This window comes from Leucopleurus acutus (assembly GCF_964270905.1).
Source record: "Leucopleurus acutus genome assembly, chromosome: 1".
Lineage (NCBI taxonomy): Eukaryota > Metazoa > Chordata > Mammalia > Artiodactyla > Delphinidae > Leucopleurus > Leucopleurus acutus.
Window position 1 is genome coordinate 135210664 of NC_139142.1, and position 27416 is coordinate 135238079.

The 27416-nt window shown below is 41.6% G+C and overlaps 1 protein-coding gene across 1 annotated transcript in view; it reads left to right on the forward strand.

The window, feature by feature from the left end:
* Nucleotides 1–11067: 11067 nt before the first annotated feature.
* The window catches only part of MAP2K1 (mitogen-activated protein kinase kinase 1), a 79535-nt gene continuing 63186 nt past the window's right edge, over nucleotides 11068–27416 (forward strand). Inside the window, exon 1 of the mRNA XM_082853905.1 lies at nucleotides 11068–11440. Within this exon, the coding sequence (XP_082710031.1) occupies nucleotides 11361–11440 (80 nt within the window). The 5' untranslated portion in view covers nucleotides 11068–11360. The remainder of the gene's footprint in view (nucleotides 11441–27416) is intronic.

Below are 27416 nucleotides of genomic sequence, written 5' to 3' on the forward strand. Positions count from 1 at the left end.
TAGCTCCTGCTCACTGCAACTAGAGAAAGCCTGCGCACAGCAACAAAGATGCAATGCAGCCAAAAATAAATAAATAAATAAATAAATAAATATTTTAAAAGGGTCATGTGAATTAACTGATTATTTTATTTTATAATTGTTCTCTCCCATAGTCTTAATCCTTCAAGGTGAGAATTTTTTTTTTATGTTTACGTTGCAAATGGCTAAATGTCTTGAAGTAAAACAAAATAATTTCACGTGAAAAAATTATATATTTTTTATTGCCTATGAGGGCAGAAAAGTTAGGACAAAAAGTTTTGAGTAAAAGCCAAGAAATATTTCTTTTTTATAAGAAGGCACTGCAGTACATTACAGATGGAGTTTTTTTAGAAACTCGCTAAGGATTTTTCGTTTTCTAAAACAGGATGATTCAACAGATAGTTTTACAGAGTATAGAAAAACACCTGAAGAGGAAGGATTCTTTGGGTTCAGGGAGCTCTCAGGCAGTTAACACATTGCTATGGAAAGAGCCTGGGCAGGTGAGACACTAGATCCCACATGCATGCCGCAACTAAGAGTTTGCATGCCACAACTAAGGAGCCCATGTGCCACAACTAAGGAGCCCATGCCACAACAAATTTGCCGCTGGTTTATAGTGTAAACCAAACTTTTCTGGTTACCAATATCTTCTAAAAACAGAGATCACACTGGATCATGCTGCTTAACTTATATGCCCTGGGACTTTGTTTACAGGGTCTGGCCAGAAAGAGGTTTATCTATTCAACAAGTATTTATTGATCATCTGTATGCCAGGTATGGTTCTCAGAGCTAGTGATGAAATGGCGAGCGTGACAGATGAGGTGAACCAACAAGGAACCAAAAAATAAACAAGTAAATAAACAAAGATAACGAAGGGAGAAAACAAAGTGGTATTGTGACAAAGAGTGACTAGAGGGACAATGTACTGAGGATGAGGAAGTGACACCTGGGCACAGTCTACAGAAAGAAGTAGGCAGCCAAGCAAAGGGTGAAGACTGCTCCACACTGAGTAAACAGGAACAAGTAGGTGTGTTCAGAAGGAGGAAATAAGGTCACGGTGGCCAGAGTTTGGTGACTAAGGGGGAAAGTAGGATGAGGTGAGGTCTGGTGCAGGCAGAGCTGGAAAGTTCTTTTTTTTCTTTTTTTAAAAATATTTATTTATTTATTTAGTTGGTTGCACCGGGTCTTAGTTGCAGCAGGCGGACTACTTAGTTGCAGCTCATGGGCTCCTTAGTTGTGGCACGTGGGCTCCTTAGTTGTGGCACGCAAACTCTTAGTTGCGGCATGCATGTGGGACCTAGTTCCCTGACCAGGGATCGAACCCAGGCCCTCTGTATTTGGAGCACAGAGTCTTAACCACTGGGCAACCAAGGAAGTTCCAGAGCTGGTAAGTTCTGATGAAGGTTTTGGAGATGGAGCCACTGCTGGGCCTTAAGTGGGAGACTAATGTTTGTTTGTTTTTGAAGATCCTCTAGCTGCTCTATGGAGAATGGACTATTAGGCAGCCAGAGGGAAAGCAGAGGCCCAGTTAGGATTCTTATGTTTGGAAGATAGAACTTAAAGGCAGCCCCACTCCTGATGTTTGTGGGACCCAGGGCAAAAGGTCAAATGGAGGCCAAATACCAAATGCTTACCTATGCAAAAGTGATAAATTAAGCTGCAGTTCATGAAATAAAATATGTTCTATCCTCCTATCTTGAAAAATATACTTTCACAACAACATGGAAGTCTAAGATGGAATTGAGATTTCTCAGATTCCCTGGAATGCCATAATGCACCTCGGGGAGAGCTGGTCCCCCAGCCTTCCTCCCTCTGCTCCGTTTTCATCTCCCCTCCAAGTCCATCCCACACTGCAAGGGTTTTCACCCACAGGTGTGTGGACTTCCAACCCATGAGCCAAGCTCTGTCCACACCTCTTTCAAATAGCTCCTTGGCCACACTTGGGCCTGGGGGAGTCCACGCCTGGGTGTAGTGTGCCACTTTGTTCTCAGGAGGATGGACCAGGGAAAGAAGCCCTGCAGGCCCTGCACTGTTTAGACAGGGAATTCTGGAGTCTTGGGTGACCAGAGAATGGTCTAGAAGCTGGGGCACAGGCTCTGTGCAGGCATGACACTTTGGCCCTGAGGACTCCTCATGGTGTGGTGAGGGTGTGGCCAGAAAAGGGCCAGAGTGGGGGGGACTTCCCTGGTGGCACAGTGGATAAGACTCTGTGCTCCCAATGCAGGGGGCCCTGGTTTGATCCCTGGTGAGGGAACTAGATCCCACATGCGTGCTGCAACTAAGGAGCCCATGTGCCACAACTAAGGAACCCGCCTGCCACAACTAAGACCCGGCACAACCAAATAAATAAATATTTTAAAACAAAAAACAAAACACAGGGCCAGAGTGGAGGCTCTGAAGCCCAGGACCAGAGCAGGACTCTTCAGAGTTTTCTGACAGTTTGGATGTGGGTGGTGCTGGGAAGAGAGAAATCAAGATGATTAGAGTGGGGTGAGGGAGTGGAATCAAGTGCTCCAGTTGAGATATTTTGAGTTTGTGATGCCCACTGAGACATCCAAGTAGAAATTCCAAGGAGGCAGTTGGCTGTGTGTCTGAAACTCAGGAGGAGAGGTCTAGACCAGCAGTAATAAAATTGGGAGCTCATCAACATATAGATGGTGGAGGTCATGTAAGCAGAGAATGTAGACAACAAAAGGGACTGAGTCTGAGGCACTATCAACTAATAAATGCTCACCAACAAAATCTGGAAAATACTGAAAAGCACAAAATAAAAAAGAAAATAGTCTCACCCATACTTTTACCTCCTAAAAATAAACACTGTTAACATCTTGAGATATTTCCTTGTTGTCTTCTCTCTCTCAATCTCTCCCTCTCTCTCTCCATCATATACATTTACACTGTATTTTAATAATAAAACGGTGCTCATATGTACATAATTTTTATAAGTGCTTTTGTCATTATTTTTGGAACATTTTCCCATGCCATTACATTACTCTTTTAAAGAGAGATTTTTAAACTGATGCATTAAATTTTATCATGTAGATGTATAATAAAATCCTCTATTTTTGGACATTAATTTTTTAAGATAATATAATTTATTACTTTTTTAACACAGAGAAATTCAAAGAAGGGAAGCAAGAATTGCCCATAATCTTCCTGCCTAGGAAATATCAGTTCATTTATATGGACAGAAAAATCTAACAAAATACCAAAAGGTACAAAATGAAAAGTGAAAGCTTTTCTTTCCACTCAGTAAGCCTTTCTTTCTATAGGTAATTACTGTTAACAAATTCTTGTATTTTCTTCCAAGGGGGAAAAAACCAAAAAGCACTGAATTCAATAAAAGAGAGCAAACAAGTTGAGTATAAAAGAAAAATTAATTTGTGTCTACAGCTTGTTATTATGAGTAATGCTGAAATATACATCTCTGTTGTATATGAATCTGTTGTGCACATCTCTGATTATTTCCCTAAAATAAATTTGAACTGTATGCATTATGGACATTATATGAAATTTTTTTTTCAACAGTTTATAAACTAAGTTTGAATGACGTCTAGATTTGTCAGTTTCTAAGTTTGGCCCCAGATTCATAAAATTTAAAAGAAGGGTGGATTATGATCTATTCAAATCTATTGAACTTACGCCAAATATGGTTTGATACCACCTGAAATTGAAGGTATGTATCAAAATTAGAGAAAGGGGTGGTAGATAAAGGAAAAATAATTATATTATTGTTATTTATGGCATGACCAAGATCTTTAGTGTCATTATAACTGGAGATACTTGAAAATGTCACAGCCGAACAAACCTACCTGACAACTATCAAATAAAACGAATTTTACCTATCTATTATTTGGCAAGGTACCAAGACATTTTAGAAGATCATTAGCCTGGCAATTAGAAGATGTGTCCCTGTTCTACCCCTAACTAGCTATGTAACCATAAAGGACACCACTAAACACACCGAGGCTCAGTTTTGCTATTTATAAGATGGGGTGATTGGATACCCTGACCCCTATGGTCTAGCTCTAAAATTCTATAATGAACTCAGTCTCCCATTCTCTTTACACAGAAGCCCCATATCAGATACTAGACTAGGATCTAGTTATAAAGGTCTATCTATTCAGAGAAAGCACATGCAGAAGCAAGAATAAATAGCTGTATGGCTCAGTAGTAATTCTAATGACACAACAGTACTATCATTATAATGACAGTAACAATCCTTTATATTTTATGAGACCATACAGTTAAAACAATCTGGCACATCGCAGAGAAGAGATTCCTTGCTCCCTGGGAGTATATAAAACTCCAAAACACGTTGATGTATCAATCAATATAATTTAAAATATCTTAAAATATACATAAACCCAGATTACATGTCATGCACAGTTCATTGCTGGAGATGACACTTTTTTTTTTTTTGGAGATGACACTTTTTAAGGCAAATTCTAAACTCTCTATAAGGTGACCTGACCTCTGAGCAAGAGTGTGAATTATAAAAAGATTGACAGTCAGATGTTATGATGGCTCTACCCATGTAGGCCGTATATGCTCTTATCACAGCTCCCAAATCTCTGTAGATTAAATGGTCACTTTCATTTTAAATTTCCTGCTTGTAATCTTTGCAAAGCACTTGGCAGGAAAAGGATGACTCAGGGGTTTTCCACTGAGTAGAAGCAAGCATGGAAGAAAAAAAAAAAAAGTCCAGTGATGATAAGCATTCAAATAAATGTCCTGGGAAAGATTTGTTTCATCTCAAACCAGATTAGAGATTAAGAATGTCCGGGATCCTGGACTGTGATTCCAAAGGAAGTCAAGACTTCCTTCTCCACAGCTGCCATCTAGGAAGCTAGTATGTCCCAAGTGTATCTTCTTTCACTGTGTTCCCCAAGGGTGAAAAGCAAAGTACCGCATCTCCTCTCTCGGATGCCAAGCCAGGGCGAGTTCCCAACACCCACTCCCCTCCAAAAAATGGTGCCAGATCTGACATCCTGTCTGGTTGAAGCCACATCCTTAGAGAGCAACTGAAATTGCATCAGCCCTCACCTTGTTGAGGCAACTTTTCCTTTAAATGAAGGGCAAGTGACTTTAAAAGTGGCTCCCAAAATAACCCAGTGGTTTCGTTGCATTTGGAGCGTCTGACATCCAGAATCGGGGAAGCGGATGTACCTCCTCTGAAGGGGGAGGGAAGGGCAGTGTTACCCTTCCCACTGTGACCCTTCACTCAGTTAACTCAATAGGAACAGCTGCCAAACTCGCAGGAGCTTAAAAATCTAGACAATGGTTTATATTCCTTAGCTATTTATTTAAACATTAAATAAAAATCGGCCCCACCCTGAACAGAATGAATTACAGGCAAAGAGAGTTAATGGTAGTAAAAGCCTCTAATAAAGAGTCAGAGTTCTCTCATGACTTGAGAATAGAAAAATGTGGTATTAAAATGAAGAAAAAATGTAAGGTAGAATTGCTTCATATGGATTAACTTCTGTTGACAATAATAACTTCTTTTAATTTTGAATTTCCCAACTGAATTTGTCATAATAAGAGAATAAAAGATCTTAATTTGTAAGAAGAAAATATGGACTTGCCTCTAAAATAAAACTCATAAATTGATAATATCATAAAGTTCACTGATCCTATAATATTAACTGTGTGAGCATGGCTAAGATGAATGAACTCCATAATGAAAAGAGAAATTATCATTGAGTAGTGTATCATGAATGGTTCTTATTATCTTTTTTATACTATTCTAGTTTTTTTTTCCCCACATAATAAGCTGATATTAGTTACATAATTTTTTAAAAACCCACAAAATTTGAAATAAAGCCCACAGGGACTTCCCTGGTGGTCCAGTGGGTAAGACTCTGTGCTCCCCATGCAGGGGGCCAGGGTTTGATCCCTGGTCAGGGAACTAGATCCCACATGCATGCTGCAACTAAGAGTCTGCATGCTGCAACTAAGAAGTCCCATACTGCAACTAAAGATCCCACGTGCCGAAACTAAGACACCGCACAGCCTAAATAAATAAATAACCCACAAAATACTCAGAAGACCTAAATGCTTTAATGTGAGAAAGGCTGATATTTTCTTTCAATCTAAAAAACAAAAGATAAATAAAAATACATTTCAGTCAGTCTGACCTATTTTTTGAGGGAAAAAAAATTTTTCTCATGATTTCTTTTTTCCACCTGCTTTATTGAGATATAATTGACATATAACATTGTGTAAGTTTAAGGTATACAATATGTTGAATTGACACAGCTATATGTTGCAAAATGATTATCACCATAGCATTAGCTAAGCCTTCCATATTGTCCCCTAATTACCATTTCTGTTTTGTGTGAGAACATTTAAAATCTACTCTTAGCAACGTTCAGTTAAATATATAATACAATATTATCAGCTATAATCAATCACCATACTGTACATTAGATTCCCAGAACTTATTAACTATAACTGGAAGTTTGTACCCTTTGACCAATATCTCCCCATTTCCTCCACCACAGTCCCTGGTAACCTCTCCTCTACTCTCTATGTCCCCGAGTTTGGCTTTTTAGATCTCACATACAACTGAGATCATACAGTATTTGTTTTTCTCTGTCTGACTCATCTCCCTTAACATAAGGTCCATCCACGTTGTTGCAAATGGCAGGATTTCCTTCTATCTCATGGCTGAATAATATTCCATTTTGTCTATACACCAGATCTTCTTTGTCTATTCATCTGTTGACCAACACTTAGGCTGTTGTCATATCTTGGCTCTCATGAATAATGCTGCAGTGAACACAAGAGTGCAGATATTTTTTTTTTTTTTTTTTTTAATTTTTGGCTGTGTGGGGTCTTCATTGCTGCGCGTGGGCTTTCACTAGTTGTGGCGAGCAGGGGCTACTCTTCATTGCAGTGCGCGGGCTTCTCATTGCGGTGGCTTCTCTCGTTGTGGAGCACGGGCTCTAGGCACGTGGGCTTCAGTAGTTGCAGCACGTGGGCTCAGTACTTGTGGCTCACGGGCTCTAGAGCACAGGCTCAGTAGTTGTGGCACACAGGCTTAGCTGCTCCGTGGCATGTGGGATCTTCCCGGACCAGGGATCGAACACTTGTCCAATGCACGGGCAGGCAGATTCTCAACCACTGCGCCACCAGGGAAGCCCTGGTAGATCTATTTTTAATTTTATGTTTTTTTGAGAAACCTCCAAAATTTTATGTTTTTTTGATGTATCAATTTGCATTCCCACCAAAAATACCCAAGGGTTCCCTTTTCTCCATGCTCTGCCAACACTTATGGCTTGTCCTTTTGATGATAGCCATTCTAACAGGTTTGAGGTGATAACTCATTGTGGTTTTGATTTTCATTTCCTTGATGATTAGTGATGTTGAGTAAATTTTTTTTCCTCTAGTAATTGTTTTATTGAAGGGTAACATAGATCCAGAACATAGATTGTTTTACTGAAAGATAACATAAATCGTAACTGGAACACTCTTTCCTGTGATCTCCCCCCAGATCAAGAAAGCAAACATTACCATTATCCTAAAAGCCTACTTCAACTCATCTTCCTGTTACTTTCCTCCTCAAGGATAATGACTATCCCAACTTCTACCACCATAGATTAGATTTGCCAGTTTTGAGCATATATATATATATATATATACATATATATATATATATTTCTTGTGTCTTATCTTCTACTCAACAGGATGTTAGTGAGATTAATTCATATTGTTGCAAGTAGTTGTAGTCTATTTTCACAATGCTGTATTCCATTGCATGAATTTACCACAATTTATCCATTTACTGTTGATGGACATTTGGGTTGTTTCCCTAATAACTATTATGAATAGTGGTGCTATGAATGAATAGTCTTATACATTTTTTTTTGGTGAACATATATATTGATTTCTGTAGGTATATGTCCAGGATCAGAATCTCTGGGTATTAGGATAGATGTCCAACCTTATAGTACATACTACCAAACAGTTTTTCAAACTGGTTGCTCAAATTTATACTCCCACCATCAGTGTAAGAGAATCCTGTCCTAGTTGCTCCACATCTTACCAACATTTGATATTATTTGTCCTTTTCAGTTTAGCCAGAATAGTAAGTGTAGTATTATAGTGTTTTTTATTATTATTGTGGTAAAATATACATAAAAATTTTACCATTTTGACCATTATCAAGTGTATACTTTTAGTGGCATTAGGTACTCACATTGTGGTTTTAAGTTGCATTTTCCTGATAACTAAAGAAATTCAGCCTCTTTTCATGTCTTTTTCTAGTTAAGGTGTAGGAGTTCTTTAGACATTATACATATGCGTTCTTTTTCCAATATATGTTGCAAATGTCTTCTTTCTTTTTACACCCACCCCCTTTTTTTTTTTTTTTTTTGCAGGATCTTAGATCCCTGACTGAAGATTGAACCTGGGCCACGGCAGTGAAAGCACTGAGTTCTAACCACTGGACCACCATCTTTTTACCCTTTTTGAAGGTCAAAATAATTAACTTTAATGTAGTCTAATTTATCATATTTTTCCTTTATGATTTGTGTTTGTGTGTGTGCATGTATGCCTTGTTTAAGAAATCTTTGCCTACCCTAATGTCATGAAGATATTCTCCAATATTTTCTTTCTTTTTTTTTTTTAAATTTATTTATTTATTTATTTTTGGCTGTGTTGGGTCTTCGTTTCTGTGCGAGGGCTTTCTCTAGTTGTGGCAAGCGGGGGCCACTCTTCATCGCGGTGCATGGGCCTCTCACTATCGCGGCCTCTCTTGTTGCGGAGCACAGGCTCCAGACGCGCAGGCTCAGTAGTTGTGGCTCACGGGCCTAGTTGCTCCACGGCATGTGGGATCTTCCCGGACCAGGGCTTGAACCCGTGTCCCCTGCATTGGCAGGCAGATTTTTAAACACTGCGCCACCAGGGAAGCCCTCCAATATTTTCTTTTAAAAGTTGTGTTTAGTTCTATAATCCATCTAGAGTTGATTTGTTATGTATGATGTGATGTAGTGGTCAAGACTCATTTTTTTTCCCATATGGATGTTCAATTGACCCAGCACTATTTATCCAAAAGGCTACCCTTTCCCCCACTGCATTGTATTGTTATCTTTGTCATAAATCAGGTGATCAAATACAGATGGGTTTGTTTCCAGGCTCTATGCTACTCCATTGGTCTATTTGTCTGTTCTTGTGCCAGTGTCTTAAATACTGTCTTAAATACTCAGTCTGAGATGAATCTTGATATATGGTAGTGTAAATCCTCCAGCTTTGTTCTTCAAGACTCTGTTATCTATTTTATTTTTCCCCTGAATTTCCTTGTTGATGTAGTGGTTGTTTTACTAACAGCTTTATTGAAAGACAATTCACATACCATACAATTCACCCATTTAAAGTGTACAATTCAATGGTTTTAATAAATTCACAGAGATGTGAAACTATCACCACTATCAATTTTAGGATATTTGCATCACCTCCTAGAGAAATTCTTTACCCTTTAGCTATCATTCTATTATACTATTCCTTGCTCAACTGTCCCACAAAACTCTAAGCAATCACTAATCTACTTTCTGTCTCTATAGATTTGCCTGTTATGGACATTTTATATAAAAGAAATCATAAAATATGTGGGTTTTTGTGACTTGCTTCTTTCACTTAGCATAATGTTTTCAAGGTTCATGCATGCTATAACATGGATCAGCACTTCATTCCTTTTTATGGTCAAGTTATATTCCATTGTATGGATGTACCACATTTTGTTTATCCGTTCATCAGTTGATGGACATTTGGGTTGTTTCCACTTTTTGGCTGTTATGAAAAATGCTGCCATACATTTGCATAAACATTTGTATACAAGTGTTGTATGGATATATGTTTTTCATTTCTCTTGAGCACATAGGAGTGGAATTGCTGGGTCATATGGTAACTATATTTAACTGTCTGAGGAACTGCCAGATTGTTTTCCAAACTCTCTGCACTATTTTACATTCTCATGTTAATCTTTAAACAATTTATAAAAAATGTTTTAAATCGAACACTTTATATACATAATAACAAAACATTCAAACAGTACCAAGGGCTACAAAATGAAAAGGGAACCTTACTCTCTATATATTGCAAACAGCTGGGTGGCTGATAACCTGCTCTGGACCACCAGGTGCAGAGGCTTACATTGTTTTACACACCTAATGCCTTTAGGACTGAATACTTTAGGAAGGGAAAAGGGAAAGAGATGGACTGAATGTGTATTCTGAATCACCTGAATCATCTTTTATCTCATTAAGCTCTTTATTCACATCTTATTTCTTCAAGTTTTATAGAACTGGAATTATTGGTCGAAAGGGCTTTTTTTCCCAAAGGCTTTAAAAAGACATTCCCAATCTGCTCTCAGAAAAGGTTGCCCCAATTTAAAGTCTCATCAGCCCTGAACACCCATCTCCCTGTACCCTCGTCAGTAGACTAGTACTGTGTATTACCGTTTTATATGTATCTTTCTACTTGCCTGTTCCTTAGGCACAAGGAGTCTCTTGACGAGTTGTCTATTCCTCGACGTTGCCTCTAGAAATAAGAAGGGGTCCTTTTCTTTATTCGTTTTATTACTTCATCTCCATCAACGTGACTCGGCCCGTGGGCTACAGTCACCTCAGCGGAGGAGACCGCGTGGCAACCAACTCGGTCCAGGTCACCTCCCTTCCCGGTGGGTCCACCTGGGTGCCTCTGTGCGGCAGAGGGCGCAGTAGAGCCGGCGCCGGACCCCACCCCCAGGGTAGCACGCCGCGCCCCGTGACGTATTTCCGCGTCATCTGCCGCCGAGGCGTGTTCCCATTGGCTGCCGGCGAGGCAAAAGGGGCGGAGCCGAGTGGGAGTGTGGAAAACGCAGCTGCCCGGGGGGGGCGGGGGGCAAGGTTTCCCCCTTCCCTATCCCTCCCCACCCCTCCCCCGCCCTCCAGGCCCTCTGGGACTACTGCGCCGAGTCGCTTGGAACGCGGCAGTGGCGGCGGCGCACTTTCCCGGGCTGTGGCTGGAGCAGCGCTGTGGTGCGCGCGCGGCGGGGCCCCTCGAGCCCTGGGGACCAGTGGACTGAGGGAGAGCGGGAGGGAATCCCGGGGCTGCGGTGCTGCGCCGGCGGGGAAGCCCTTTGGTCCCCTGTGAGCCGAGCAAGTGGGGCGGGGGGTCTCCTGAGACCGCCACTGGCCCCTCGGCCCTGACGGGACCGCGCAGAGCGCGTCCCCCGAAAGCAACCCCCGGGCCCGCAGCCGTGACTTGGCCCCGCGCGGCGGGCGCGGGGCAGCTCAGAGGGAGGAAGCAAGAGGGGCCGCCCTCCCTTCGGAGTTGCGAGCGCCTTCCCCGGGTCCAAAATGCCCAAGAAGAAGCCGACGCCCATCCAGCTGAACCCGGCCCCCGACGGCTCCGCGGTTAACGGAACCAGCTCGGCGGAGTAAGTCTGGGGGGAGGCGAGCACCGGGGCCGGGCTGGGGAGGCCGGGGCCCGGGCTCAGGAGCCGAGTCGGGTGTGCGCGGGGCGCGGGGCTCCGCTCGGGTCGTCACGTACGTCTTGGACTGCCAGGCGCGAGGAACTCCCGGCCGCAGAGGTATCGGTGACTAAGCACTGATTGTGCGCCTGACTCAAGACCAGTCAGTGGACCCAACGAATCGCGATGCCCCCATCCCCACGCTTTTCCCGACCCTTTCACCCATCCCTGATCTCTGGTCATTTTCCTTTTCCCTAAAAAGTAAAAACCGGTTCATCGCCCGCCCCTACCCAGCTCTTTCCCCCCAGATCCTCTGCATTTCTGGCCTGTAACCGGGAGAAGGGAGCAGATGTCTTGGAAAAATTAAGATCGCATCTGCGTTTTTGAGACCAACTCGGTATAGAGTGTGGAGTTGGGACCTGTGAGCAGTCCTCACCTTCGTACCTGACACCTGTGGGCTGGGAGTGCCTAGTTGCGGCCGCTGCCTGGCCAGCGGGGGCGTGTGTACACCGACATCACGGTGGATTTTTGCTTGTCGACTTTGGGGGCTCTCATTCCTTGGCCTTCCTGGAAACTCTCTTGTCTCGAAGGGAGCGGATTTTCTTTTCTTCATCTGACTTTTTAATTCATTCATTCATTAAACAAATCTCATCAGTGTCTCTCCTGGCTGTTCCTTACTTGACCATAAGCCCTAACTTCCGACCTGAGACATGACACCACGGTCTTGGAAATCACACACAAGGTGCTCCATCTCTGCAGCTTACAGTGTTGCTCACAAACCAGTCAGTACTTTGTTTCGTTAAACAATGATGCGGCTGTTTCATGTATGTTTCTGAGTTCCCGCAACTCTTGAGTCCTGGGTAAGGGACAAGACTGCCTGAGGGAGAAAGACCCGGCGAGCTGGAGAAATAACCAGAAAAGATTTAGTTCTTAATCTCTTACCTGCACACTGGAGACTTTAGGAAGCCAGCTGATGAAATGAATAGATTAGGCTTGGATCTTCTGCCCTTTGGTGATTTCTGTAACCTTCCTTTGACTCTCTCAATTTTAATCGCCTGGGGACCTGTTGGCTTGGTGGCTCTGTCCATCCCTGTAATGATCACAAGGCCAGTGGTGGACAGACCTGTGATGTGAGCTCAACCACATTCCTCAGACAAACTCCTTTCTTTTTTTTTTTTTTTAAATAAATTAATTAAATTTTGGCTGCATTGGGTCTTCGTTGCTGCGCAGGGGCTTTCTCTAGTTGCGGTGAGCGGGGGCTACTCTTTGTTGTGGTGTGGGGGCTTCTCTTCATTGCAGAGCACGGGCTCTAGGCGCTCTGGCTTAGTTGCTCCGCGGCATGTGGGATCTTCCCAGACCAGGGCTCGAACCCTTGTCCCCTGCATTGGCAGATGGATTCTTAACCCCTGGGAAGTCCCCAAACTCTTTTCAATACTGTAGTGTCTGTTTTGCATGATATTAACTTGTACAGGTTAGTGGATTACTTTGCAAAGATTGGTTCAGTTTTAGTGTGCAGAATTTTATCCCCTTAAAATAGTATGAAAGCCCCCCAGGGCAGGGAAGGACAGGACAAATTTTGAATGTTGTGGCCTGATCATCGTGCTCCCGTTTGATTTGGAGGAGGGTACTGAGTGGAAGTACCTTCTGTCGTTAATTGTGATACCACTGCTGTGTTCTTGCAAAGGGGAGGAGTTTTGTTATAAGAAAACAGTACAGGGAGGAAAAGAAGAAATTCTCCTGGAGTTGGTGGCAGATACGCTTGGGTGGGACTGGGAGATTCTAAACAGTGGTTAAGAGGTGGGATTCTGGAGTCAGGCTAAGTTTGTGGTTTTGTGACCTGGGACAAATCTCTCTCGGGCTTAGGTTTAGTTTTTTCATCTGTGAAAATGGGTCTAATGATAGAACCTATTTAGAGCAGTTGTGAAGATTAAATGAGCTAATAGTAGGAAACCTTCCATGAATGTTAGCTGCTGGTACCTTTGTTACTGGGTAGAGAAGCCTCAAGGAAGCCAGAAGGTAGTTTCCAGTCGTGGCGGTGGATATGTGTGTTAAGGTGCCTTAGCTTCTGGATAAACGACTCTCCCTTGCTCAGTTTTCTGTGCCATGTGCACCTACCTCCATGACTCATTGCTGTGTTACAATAGGAGGCATCTTTGTGTAGGCTGCCTGAGACAAACAGGGACTGTTCCCCTACAGTTCCTGCCACTAATGGGGGGAAAGCTGTATGTATCTACATTCTTTTTTTTTTTTGCGTTACGCTGGCCTCTCACTGTTGTGGCCTTTCCCGTTGCGGAGCACAGGCTCCGGACGCGCAGGCTCAGCGGCCATGGCTCACGGGCCCAGCCGCTACGCGGCATGTGGGATCTTCCCGGACCGGGGCATGAACCCGTGTCCCCTGCATCGGCAGGCGGACTCTCAACCACTGCATCACCAGGGAAGCCCACATCTACATCTTTCACCTTTTCAAGCAAAGCTGATGTACTCATGATTTCAGTGATTAGACTAGGGCACAATTTTGAACATTATCATACAGTGTAAACGAAAGAAAAAAAATCCATTGACATTAAAGAACTCTTGGTACTAAATGGGCAAGGTTGCTTCTCTGTGGCTTTCTGGCACCTTGAGACTGGTCTCTAACATAGCACTTACCCCTTTCAGACAGAGCTGGGTTATGTGGGACCTGATGTCTATGCAAGTTCTGGGGGTCCTTGAAGAAAAAGAATGCAAAAATATTTCTTCTGCAAGTCTGTAAAAATATATGAGCATATTGCAAGGGTGCCAAGTTAGAATGAAATAAATTGGAAATAAGATCATATCATTTCCCTGTTTAAAATGTTTTCATGGTTTCATTGCCGTTAGAATAAAATTCAAACTCCTTATATTGGGCTATGAGCCTGCTGCTCTCCCCCTCCTGCCTGCCCCCCACTCCATCTCTTTAACCACATTTCCTGCTGCTCCTTTCCTACATTACCCTGGTCCTCTTTCACTTCCTCCACGGGATGGTCCATACTCCCTCCAGACCCTTGCACATGCTGTTCCCTTTGCCTGGAATGAATCATCCCTTCCTGTTCCCAAGCTAGGAAGGAAGCAATCTTCACCTCTCTGCATAAATGTCATTTCCTCAGAGTTGTTCACAGACCACCTAATCTAAAGTAGGTCTCTCTTTCTCATGTCACCTGATTTTTTAATGACATTTCTTCACTGTCCATAATCTTTTTTAGGGTATTTTAAATATTTCTCTCTTCTGTACACCATAAACTATAAGCATAGGACTGCCCTTTTTGGATTCACTCTTCTGTAAGTAGTACCTAGAATAGTACTGGCACATAATAAGTGCACAAATGTTTGTGGAGTGAATCAGTGAGTGAATGAAAGTTCTAATATTTGCACGTGTTTAACAAACCTTTTAATACCTTTTCATTTTTTTCTCTTATTTTCCCCTTTACTCTCATTCCCCCTAACCCATTTACCTTTTTTTCACAGGCACCATCTCACCCACTCTGGGTTATTTAATATATGGTCTTATAATTCCACCCGTTTGTTGGCTATATGTGTGCCTTTGGGAGGTATTCAATAGATAGTATCGTTTTGTGTGCTTAGAGTGCTGAATGATATTGTACTATTATTCAGCCTTAAAAGAGAAGGGAATCCTGCCATTTGTGACACCATGGATGGACCTGAAGGACAGTATGCTAAATGAAATAAGCCAGACACAGAAAGAAAAATACTGCATGATCTCAGTTTATATGTGGAACCTAAAAAAGTGGAATACATAGAAGCAGAGAGTAGATAGGTGGTTAACAGGGGTGGGGAGGTGGGGGAAATGGGGAGATGTTCGTCAGAGGATACAAAGTTGCAGTTAATAGGAAGAATAAGTCTAGAGATCTAATGCTTAGCATGATTACTACAGTTAATAATACTGTATTGAATACTGGACATTCGCTAAGAGAGTAGATTTCAGGTGCTCTTGTCACGCACACACAAAATAGTAAGTTTGTGAGGAGGTGTGTATGTTAATTAGCGTGTCTGAAATAATCATTTCACTGTGTGTATATTGAATCATCATGTTGTGCACCTTAATTATATTCAATTTTTATGAAAAATCCTATTGTGCTATAAATCTACATCAGTTGGGATAGACTAGAAAATCTCAGTAGTTTGACATGCTTGCAGGTCAGTGGGAGGCTGTGTTGATTGGATTCCATCAGGGACTCAGGCTGACGGACACATCATGTCTGAAATATGCTTAATGAAAAGGGAATCTTGTGAACCACATTCTGGCTTTTAAAGTTTCTGCCCAGGAGTGACACATGTCACTTTTGCTCCCATTTTTGTAAAGCAAGTCACATGGCCATGTTGACCTTCAAAGGGGGCAGGGGCCTTCTTGGAAGGAGGATAATCAACAATATTTGAACAGAAGCAATGACCACCCTAAACTTTTATTTCAGTTTCTTTTGTTTTAACCAAACACCATGTTTCTGCACTCTGTTCATGCTGTTATACATGTATCTAGTTCATTATTTCTCTTGGTTACAGAGCAGTCAGTCTTGTGCATGTACCACATTTTACTTATTATTCCTCCAGAGAAGACAATTGTGTTGTTTCCAACCCCTTGCTGCCTCAAACAGTGCAGCCATCGCCATCCTTGTACGCGACTCCTTTTGGACTCTTGTAAGAGTTCCCTGTGGAATGTACTCAGAAGTGGGATTGCTGAGTCTTAGGGTACCTTGCCTCTCCTTCCATGATAAGGCACATACTTAATCTCTTTGTGTTTTAAAGGAACGCTTTTAATCTCCACAAGGAGAAGTGTGAGCCCTGAGTAGAATTCGTGGTGGCAATGCAGGGTACTTCCCGAGTCCTCACTTTTTCTTTGACCTTAGGCAAGTCCTTTGTACTTTCTCTCTTTTAGTTTCCTTATCTGTAGAGTGAGGATGAGAATGGTCTACCAAATCTTTGTCTTAGTGGCCTACAAGGCCCTGCCTGATCAGGTTCTTCGTTTTCCTCCACTGTCCCCTTCACTTATGTGCTCCAGCCATGCTGTTCTCTGTGCTGTTCCACAGTCGGTTGGGCACATTCCTATCTCAGAGCTTTTGCTATTCCCTCTGCCTAGAATTCTCTTCTGCCAAATACCCACATGACTTGCTCCCTCACTTCCTTCAGACCTCTGCTCAAATGTCTCTTCACAGAGACCATCCCTGAGCACTCTAATTATAGCACTCTCTGTCATGCTCTACTCCTTTATCTTGCCCTATTTTTCTTCATAGCACTTATCACTAATTAATGTTGCATTGTCCATAAGTATTTATCTGCACCTCACCCCGCCCGCACTAAAATGTATGCTTCATGAAGGTGAGGGCTTGATTTGTTCCTTGTTCAGTGAGTAGATCAGTATCTGGCCCATAGAAGGTACTCAGTAGATATCTGTTGATTAAATGATTGAACCATTCCCACCTTGAAGGAGTATCATGAAGATTAAACAAGATAACACATACAGAAGTGCTTTGAAGGCCATATGGTGCTGAGTAAACAAGAAGGTGCATTGCTTGGCCTTGGCGGCATCCACAGCTTTTGGATTTGGGGCTGAAACCCTCAGACTTAATTATTGCATTCAGAGCATCGTTCATAGCATCAGCAGTTTCTGCCACGTTTGTAGGGACACACATCTGTTAGTGTGAAGGTCCTTAAGGAAGGGGACAGAAACATTGAGACAGGTTGTTGTGCTTTTGGGGGATCTCTTATGGCCTTACCTGGGATGTACACCGTGATAACTAGAAGCTTTTGAAGTGGTTTTAACTGATTTTGTAGTTCTGAACTTGGATGCTTCTACTGGTTTGTTGCTGCAATAACTAATACTGGCACAGTCTTTTGAGAACAACTTCAGGTGAAAAGTAGGGCCAGCTGAAGCCCGTGTCCTTGGGAAGAATGTCTCTGCTGTTGTTATAGCAGATACAGAAATGGCAAAAAGGTTCATAAAAATGACTTAGCCCAGAGCAAGGAGATGTGTGGGGTGCTTGTTTGAACATAAACACATACAACATTTTACTTTCACTTACTTATGCATCTTTGAAAGAAAGGGAGAGAATACTTCAGTTAGAGCTACCCATCCAGCTCGGTTTTTCTCTGCCTGATCCCTTTATTGTCCTCCCATTGCCCCAGCACACTGCTTCTTACCTCTGTCCGGTCTTGCTCACATGGTTTCCTTTGTCTGGAATGCCTTCCTCCACTTTCCTGTGTGATTTTATTTTTGTCTTGTATTTGCCACCACATTTTCAGTGAGGGGAGGGACCTTGACTATCTTGTATACTGATATTTCCCCGGCGTCTCGCCCAGTGCCTGGAATGAATGAATGCTGCCCATCTTTCAGGACCTAGCATAGAGTTCATCTCCCATGTAGCCTTTTCTGAGTAACTCCATGCTATTCTAGGACCTGAGTTCGAGACTCAGTTATGCCCCTTCTTAATTGTTGACCTTTGGCATGTCATTTAACTTCACTGAGTCTTGGTTTTCCTCATTAGTAAAGGAAGGATGATAATATAACACACCTGTGAGGGAAGGCGGGCAGGTGCGCATCACCAAAATAACGTGTATGAAAGCACTTTATGATTGTTGGAATGCTATCCAAGTGGGAAGTGTAGTTAGTGGTGCCCGCTTTGGTTTCTTCCTTCTCAGCTGACTATTACCTTTTGTTCTTAATACCAAATTGCAAATGTTGATAAATCATGTTGATTTGGACATTTTATATGCTGCCTGTTATTTAAAGTTTAACCCAAACCTGCATCTAATCAAGCCTTGAGATCTAACTTCCTGTTTACAGCAAATACAGGGATGGAGAAACAAATTAAATGATACCAGGAGGAAACAAGCATGCAAATTCAGGATGTGCAACATTCTCTAAGACAACTGACCCAGTCTCTTTAAAAAGTCAATGTCATGGGGGAAAAGTAGGGAAGTGGTGCTGTTAGAGAATTAAGAGACTAAGGAGACATGTCAACCAAATGTAATGCATGAACCTTGGTTGGGTACTGAATCAAAAAATGCGATAGCTGTAAAATGAATTCTTGGGACAATTAGGGAAATTTGAGTGGGGAATTAGGGTTAATTTTTTAGATGTAATAATGATATGATTATGTAGGAGAATGTTGTTGTTCATAGTTGATATGTGAAACTTACTTTGAAATGGTTCAGGGAAAAAATACACATACCCACATGGTAGATAAAGCAAACAGGGCAAAATTGTTCACAGTCGTTTAGTTGGTTAGTGTGTGAGTTTCACTGTTCTATTCCTTCCATATTTCTGTGTTTGAAAAAATTCATAATAAATTTTTTAAGAGTACCCAAGGATTAAAATTCATCCTAAGCCCTATGCCCCTCTTAATTTTAACTCACGTTTTCTCTCTCCCCTTTTGTATTCTGGCCTATATTGTATAACAAACATCACATTAAATGCAATATCATTTTGAAGTCTTATGCTTTCTTATTCTCTAAATGTTCCTTATGTGTCTTTTTTTCATTAATTTGATTATATGGGACCATACCTTTTTGAACCCCTGGGTCTACATCGCTACACTCTTAATATAGTAAATCATTATTGGTAGATTGGAAAAAAACAAAATAATGTTTAAACAAAACAAACCACCACCAACAAAAAACCCTTCCTTGCGAGCTTCCCTCAGTCTGAATTGGTAGTTATTTCTACCACATCCATAGGAAGTACAGGTCAAGCAATGGTGAATCTTTCTGACATGTTGAGAAAACCTGGAGAACCCACAGACTGGGAAGAAGATGAGGTGAGCCTGAGAAGAAAGCTTAGCGTCCCAGTTTTGTTTCTTTTGTTCCCTTCCAGAAGTTGCCAGTTTTGAAAAAATCATCTTGGTCTCTTTTGGCCACTTGATTGTGTTTTTTCTTCATGTCCTGTTCTTTGCCTGAAAGCCCATGAGAGCTGTTTGAAGGCTCACATACCTGTTTGCTAAGTTAACACCTCCCAGAATGAATTGCATTTTTGTTTTTAAAAGAGGTGTTTTCTGAATCCTGGTGCAGGGCCTACTGCTAAAAATGCTGATCTCTGCCTCTCATTTCTTGGTGAAGCTCCCAGGGGTATCCTGCTTTGAGTCAGGTTAAGAAGAGGTTACATGGGGGTTGAAGAAAAATCGGACAAAGGTAGAGTGATTTCTTTTCCCCCCAACTCCTTTTTGCATATTTGCCTGCTCAAGTACAACTTCAAAAGAAAATTGAATGTATCAACACCTTTTTAAAGAAAGAACCTCAGACATTAAATTTTCCAGTTTAACTTTTGGTTATTCCATTATAGGCATATATAGATAGCTGTGATCAGTTGATGGGTCTCTCCTCCCCCCCATTTCTACACATAGACATAATTCTAATGCTTGTCATTTATTTTTGGCTAAAGAATAGGATTTGGCTTCACAAATGACACTTTGTTGATTATTTAGGTGGCTTTCAAAATTTTATTATTTATTGTTACTCTTATGAATGTTTTAAACCCATTTGTTTTGTTCTTTGAGATTAATTCATACACAGAATCAGAGGCAATGAACCATGTTATGGCTTTTGTTACATATTAACTGAATATGTTCCATAAAGAGACAGAACCAATTTACAATGTATGTTTGAACTGGTCCCTCAAGCTTCAGGAAGTTGGCTTTTTGTTTTTTGAAGTTTAATGATTTTTTTTTTTTTTTAGAGAGGGAGGACATATTACAAGCAAATGATCCTCATTTCAGTCCCTTCTTTTTTTTCTAAATTTATTTATTTATTTATTTATTTTTGGCTGTGTTGGGTCTTCGTTGCTGTGCGCGGGCTTTCTCTAGTTGTCGTGAGTGGGGCTACTCTTTGTTGCGGTGCGCGGGCTTCCCATTGTGGCTTCTCTTGTTGCGGAGCACAGGCTCTAGGCACGCGGGCTTCAGTAGTTGTGGCATGTGGGCTCAGTTGTGTGGCTCGTGGGCTCCAGAGCTCAGGCTCAGTAGTTGTGACGCACGGGCTTAGTTGCTCCGTGGCATGTGGGATCTTCCTGGGCCAGGGCTTGAACCTGTGTGCTCTGCATTGGCAGGCATATTCTTAACCACTGCGCCACCAGGGAAGCCTTAGTGATTTTTTTTTGATAGTTTAATAGGACTCCTCCTCAGTCTGCTTTACTTTAGTTGTTTGCCAGTCTGTATTTTTGAAATGGGATTATTTTCTGTATTTCATCGATTCAATCTAAACTAATATTTAATGAATGCTTACCAAATGTAATTTGCTATGCTGGATGCTGTAGGTGGTAAGATTGTCTTTGCCTCCAAGGATCTTAAAATCTCGTATGGGAGGGGAGGGAGAGGTTGCAAAGACACTAGGAGAAGGAAACAGATGGCTGCAGAGTAAGAAAAGTGCCCCAGGAGAAGAGGTACAAAGAAAATACTGTCAGAGATCATTGAGAGGAGGAAGAACGCACATCCAGTGGGGAAGATTAGGAGAGCCTTCACAGAGGAGATGACATTTGAGCTGGGTCTTGAAGGATGGCTAGGATTTCCATGGGAATGGGGGAGGGGGGGCATGGCAGGAAGAGAGCTCAGGATGAGCAACTTCACACAAGTGGGAAAGCTTGGGATGTGTGGAGGAGCCGGCAAGTAGTTTAGTGTGCTGGGTGCATCGCTGCAGGTAGCAGGAGATGAAGCTGGAGAGGTAGGTGGGATGGTTTTGTGGTGTCAGCTGAACATTTTGAAAAGTTTCACGCAAACTTTTCTTCTCCTCTGACCCTTCTTTAATAGATACGTCTATATAGCTTTGATGTGCTTTGTATTTTATTTATTTTTTGTTAGTTCATGTCTTTTATTAGCCAGTACACAGTTACTTGTCTTCTGGTTTGTTGAAGCAATAGATCAGTGTGCTTTGTATTTTCAAGTTTTATAAATTATGCGGCTACTACATTGTCCCACTGCAATGTTTTCCTTTTATATTGTATTACTTAGGAAAAAATATTTTTTTATTTTGCAAAGCATGCCTTTTGTATGGTGTAGGCTACTTTTCTTTAGTATTAAGACATCTATCATCATGTCATAACTAATAGGAGTATGGGGCTTCATTTTCTTCTAGACTTTTCTGCCCCTTATATGGTCCCATCTAGGATTAATTAATGTTCTTGGTGTGAGGTATGAGTCTATGTTAATTTTTTTACATAGTGAGTTCTAATATCTTCATGGAGTTTATTAAATAGGATTTTTATCTGTTGTATTTTCAGGTTTACTTTTATTTGGTCTTTATGGTATTTTTATCTCTTTCTAAAATTTCTTTTTAACTCTTATTTAGTTTTGATAGTCTTTTTTTTTTCCCTTTTCTTTTTTTTTTTTTTGGTATGCGGGCCTCTCACTGTTGTGGCCTCTCCCGTTGCGGAGCACAGGCTCCAGACTCGCAGGCTCAGCGGCCATGGCTCACGGGCCCAGCCTCTCCGCAGCATGTGGGATCTTCCCGGACCGGGGCACGAACCCGTGTCCCCTGCATCGGCAGGTGGACTCCCAACCACTGTGCCACCAGGGAAGCCCTTCCCTTTTCTTAAATTGGGTAGGGTTAAAGAAAACTTTAAGAATTGTCATGGTTTGTCTTTCCATTTATTAATGTCTCCTCCTCTTTTCCTGTTATGGTTTTATAGTTTCTTTTGAATAACTCTCTTGTGTCCTAAGTTAATATTTCAAATACCTAACGTTTTGATGCTGTTGTGATTGAACATTTTTAAATTTGTGTTTTCTCTTGACTGTGGTTTGATTTGTATGAATTGTTTATATCCTGCAGCTTTTTAAAATTCACTATTATATCTAGTAATTTTTTTTTTTTTTTTTTTTGGCTGCACTGCGCGGCATGCGGGATCTTAGTTCCCCAACCAGGGATGGAACCGATGCCCCCTGCAGTGGAAACACAGAGTCTTAACCTCTGGACGGCCAGGGAAGTCCCATATATCTAGTAATTTTTTGATTGAATATCAGTATTTCTAGATTTACTAGTGTCATCTGCAAAACATAACTTAATTCTTCCCTCTCAATACCATTTCTATTTTATAGCCATCTCAGCTTGCATTGCTCTCAGTAGCAGTTCTCATGTCCCAGGGGACCACTTTTAAGTATAATGAGGCTTCCCAGGAACCTTCTGGGCCAGGGGCTTTTCTGCTGTCTCCAAGGGGTCATGAAAATAGGAAGCAGCCGCCCAGCTTTATAGAAGCAGAGCTTGTTAGGGCTGGATGGGACCTTACAGGTCCTCCAGCCCTCTGACTCCTTTTGCAAGATGAGGAAACCAGACTGGGGGGGTGGGGGGAGCGGTGGGGAGAACTTGCTGGGAGTTCACACAGCTGCAGTGGAAGAAGGTACTTGAACTTTTATCCCAACTCAGACATATTTTCACTTGGGATACTTACTTGGTTTGAAAATTTTCCAAGTTTACCCGACACTGAATTTTGGTAACTCTACCTAGTACTCTTAAAAATTTTTAAAAACCTCTTTTCAAGTAATAATCTGAGACACTGGAAAAGACTGTCCCTCTATTTCACCACTCTCCTAAGGTGTTTGAGGGAAAAGGGAATGAGGAAATGGGGGAAGGAAAGGGTATTTTATTTTAGTCCAGGATCCTTAGTAGGAAGGCCTATTTTTAAGCTTCATAATGTCAGTTTTTAAAGCAGTGGCTTTCAAAATAACCACAGACAAAAGTCCCTCTGAAATGATCACCTTTCTAGACTTGACCTGTTTTGAGTTTACCTGTTACCAAGAAAGGTTCAGAATTTCAAATGCTCTTAAGTGCATTTACTTTTCAGAAAAAATGGAACAATTGAGTTGAGTGAATGATCCACATGAGTTCCAGATTCCAGTCAGATCTTGAAATTTGGGGAGTTGTGAGGAGAAGACAAGACTAATCAGTCACATTGTCGTATTTACAGGTTGTCTGGATCCAGGTTCATTACGTTTCTTTATTGAGTTATAACTTACGTATCCAGGTTATTTTTTAAAAATTAGATTAGACCCTCACTGCATTTGAGAGTTCAGAGTCGAAATTATTTGCCCTGTTTGATTTCATATCATCCTTCAGTAAATAATCCTTCAAGAATGTCCTTGTTGGGGGAGGCCTCAGAAGTTAGCAGGAATTCCAAGCTAACTGTAAACCTTTTGTCTAATGGCTTACTCAAATCCAGATCGAAATCCTACCAAAATGCTAGCCTGTATTTCAGCTCTTCTCTCTCTCTCTTTCTCTGAGTCTGAGGAATGCTAGAAAAACAAGAAGAAGAGGGTAGTTTAACATCCCAATAATTATTAACAATAGAAAATATATCCTGCTTATCTTAGGCATCCATTTGTGTCCACTGATAAAACTTGGGCATTGGAGCCGCGGAAAAGTTCTATTCACCAAAGGAAGGACCAGCAGAACATTTGGACCAGGTTCATAGCGCATTATATTAGTTTAGATAGACAGTGCAACACTTTTATTATTTTACTAAAACACTCCTTTTAAATATAGTCTTTTGCCTTGTTTTATTTTGGTAACTAAACTAACGCTGGGTTAGCCATAAGTGTAGCTTGCTGCATTTTTATTTCTGAGTATTCTAAGTCACTGAACAATTATTTTAAAAAAGTTTTAAAGCATTTACAAATAAAAAGCTATAAAATATTGACTAGGGGAAGTCAAGGGGAGAGTTAGTGAGGAAAGTACCAGAAACCACTAACAGGTGTTTTGGCTGCACTGAACAAAGTTTCAGCTTGATAGGCAATCGGGGGAAGGGTTTTGTGAATTCCTGAAATGTGAGGTGGAGGGGACACAGGGTAAATCAGCAGTTCCGGAGGAACAGAGGACTTGGGGACTGGAGGTGCGCCCCTAGCTGAGGATCTGGAACAGTTCCTGAGCAAGTGGCTTTCTTGAAAGAGAAGCGCTTTATCTGTAGGACCCAGGCGTGGGGTAATAAAGTATGGGTCCTAGATCAGGAAGGAACAGTAGGACGAAGGCAAAAGACATGAAACTTATCCCTGAAGGACATCATAACTGGAAAAATTACCGTTTATTGAGGGTGTATCTGATCTATTTTCATCCATTGTCTTGAATTTGCACTAAAAATCTGTGAGAAGGTTCATAATATTCTATTGTACAGATAAGGAAGATGAAGTTTAGGGAAGTTAAGTAACTTGCACAAGGTTGCATAACTAGTAAGTGGTGGAACTAAGTTTAGAACCCAGGTCTGTCCTTCTCTAACACCCATGCTTTTCCCACATAGCCCTCCAAAGATTGCGTAAAATGCTGAAGGTCTTCTTAGAGCTACATTCACCAAAACTATAGCCACTAGCCATATGTAGCTATTTAAATTTTAATGAATTAAAATTAAATAAAGTTAAGAATCAGTTCCTCATTTACACTCGCCACACTTTGAGGACTCAATGGCCATGTGTGGCTAGTGTTTACTGTATTGGACAGAGCAGATTACAGCATTTTCATCATTGCAGAAAATTCTATTAGCATCTAGAAGTCATCCAATTTTACTCTTATTATTTTTGCCCCTTTATTTTGCAAAGGAGAATATGAAGGACAAAGGAAGGAAGTAACTTGTTCAGTGTCATACATTTAATTAATCCAGGCCTTTGGACTTATTGCCTGGTGGCTTTTCCTATGTTCCACCCTCTTCCTTAAAAAAAATTAGCAGAATAGAGACGTGCAAAAGGAGTGACTCTTACTCTCTTGAGCTTTGCCTGGCCTTCAAACTAGATTCTTCCTCCCAAAGTACAGTCCTGAGTTTTCCCAAGTTCAAAGGGCATGTTATGATTAGCTCCCCAGGGAAATGAAGGATGTTTGTTGGAAAGGAATTCCATGCTTAATGTATGAAATAGCACTTTGATTCCCCTGGTTCTTTCTCTGCCTTCCTACCAAGAACTTTGTAATTGAACTTGCAGCTGCCAACCATTTGTCTTCCAAAGAAGGCCAACTTCAAAACAGTTCAAATGACAGAGGTATATATACTTTGAATGCCAGCAGCTGCTTGTTATTTGCTGTTTATTCCGATGACATTTGTGTTAGGGTCAAATAGATTTAGATTATGACCAGAATTACAACCATAGATTTCTAACTTGTATGTTTAGAAGACTAAGATGTATTAACATTCATTTAACTGATATTTAGTACATATCTAATATTTACCAGGCACTGGGCTGAGAGATGGACAAAAAGAAGTTTTGCTGAAAATTGGAAACGATGCCAGTGTTACTATGACTGAGTTGAATGCATTTTACATATTCTGAGTTTTATTGTCAGTATTTGCTATCCACATATCTACTATTTAGTCCTAAAATTCAGTAAAAGCTCCAGTTTGGATCATAGCTTTGAAGTAAAGGGAAGAATCACATGGGCATGTCCTTTTAATAGATGCTATTAAAGACATTTAAATTATACATTCCAGTGTTTAAATGATAGTCTAAAGTATATGTGTGTGTGCTTGGAGGGTGGGCATGTGGGAACAAAACCAAGGCATTGTGCTGGGGTAATATTTTTAGGAAGCCTAAATGTGATGTTTGATTTCAGTCTGACTCATGGCTTAGAAAGTTGTCTTTCAGAAACTGAGAAATGAAAGTTTTGGGCGCATGAGTATGCTCAGAGAGATTAAAAGCAAATCTGAATGTTGGCAAGGTGTCCAGGAGAGTGCCTGTCTTCCCTGAGAGTGCAAAGGTAGGGGCAGCGAGGACTTTAAAGATGGTGGGGACAGCTGGAAGGGATCCCAGGAAGCTTTGACATCTGGTCTTTCTGTCTGAGATCATAGGGGCAGATGGGCGGGGGAGGCAGAGCACCCAGAGGTCTTCCTGTATTGTTTTTTAGAGTAGGGTCTAATTTCTAGAAAGTTTTCATATCCTTGAGTCTGTCTCCACATCTGTAAAATGGGCACAACAACCCCTACCCAGCAGAAAGGATTCATATGTGTGTGTAAACTGCTTTTGATGATTAACTGGACTCATGATAAGGGCAGGACTAGATTCCCAGCCCAGGGTGCCTTATTTTCTATCAGGCGAGAAGGAGAGAAAATTCCCACCTCCCAAAGAACTTCCAGTGATGAGGCTCTTCAGCTGTTCTTTATCCACACAGACTTAGAATAGAGACAACGCCGGGCATACTTGCAATTTCTGGGGATGTGCAGGAAGCAAAAGAATTATTTTCAGTGAAACAGGAGGCTGCAAAAGGTGCCTAGGAAACAACTGCCTCAGTACAGCCTAATATAGACTCCTCCCAGCTTCTCTAGGCCGCCATCTGCCTGGCAGGCACCACCCAGGAAGCTCAGCTTTCTTCTCCAAGAGTTTAAAGAGGATTTCCTGGACTGTGCGTGCGTGCATCTGTGTGTGTGTGTGTGTGTGTGTGTGTGTGTGTGTGTGTGTGTGTGTGTGTAGGAATAGGGAAGGGTAGTCACTGACATAAAGGGAAGGTAACACTCCCTTCCTGTGGCACAAACCAGATGTTGAGGGTCAGTTCCAGGTAGATCTAAGGTTCAACTTCTCCTTCATATTTCTTCCAAACATCTTCCTCAGTGGGCCCTGGCCTCTGCTCAGACTGTGTCTTCTACTGGGGATTCCCTTCTCCCCCTTCAGTGCATGTTGAAACCCTAATCTTGTTCAATTTATAGGTCAGCTCTTCTGTAACTCCATCACAGACTTGTCTTCCACCCCACTCCAGGTAGCAGTCATCTACTCCACCTTCCAGAGCACTCTGTACATATCCCGTCACGTGTTAGTTGTTTGCATAACTCTGTCCAGTTGGACTGGACTTGAGGAAGCTTGGGACTGGGTCCTATTCATCATTATCTCCAGTGCACATCATGTTCCCTAGCACCTGGTTTGGTAAAATTTTTTTTTTTTTTTTTTTTTTTTGCGGTACGTGGGCCTCTCACTGTTGTGGCCTTTCCCGGTGCGGAGCACAGGCTCCGGATGCGCAGGCTCAGCAGCCATGG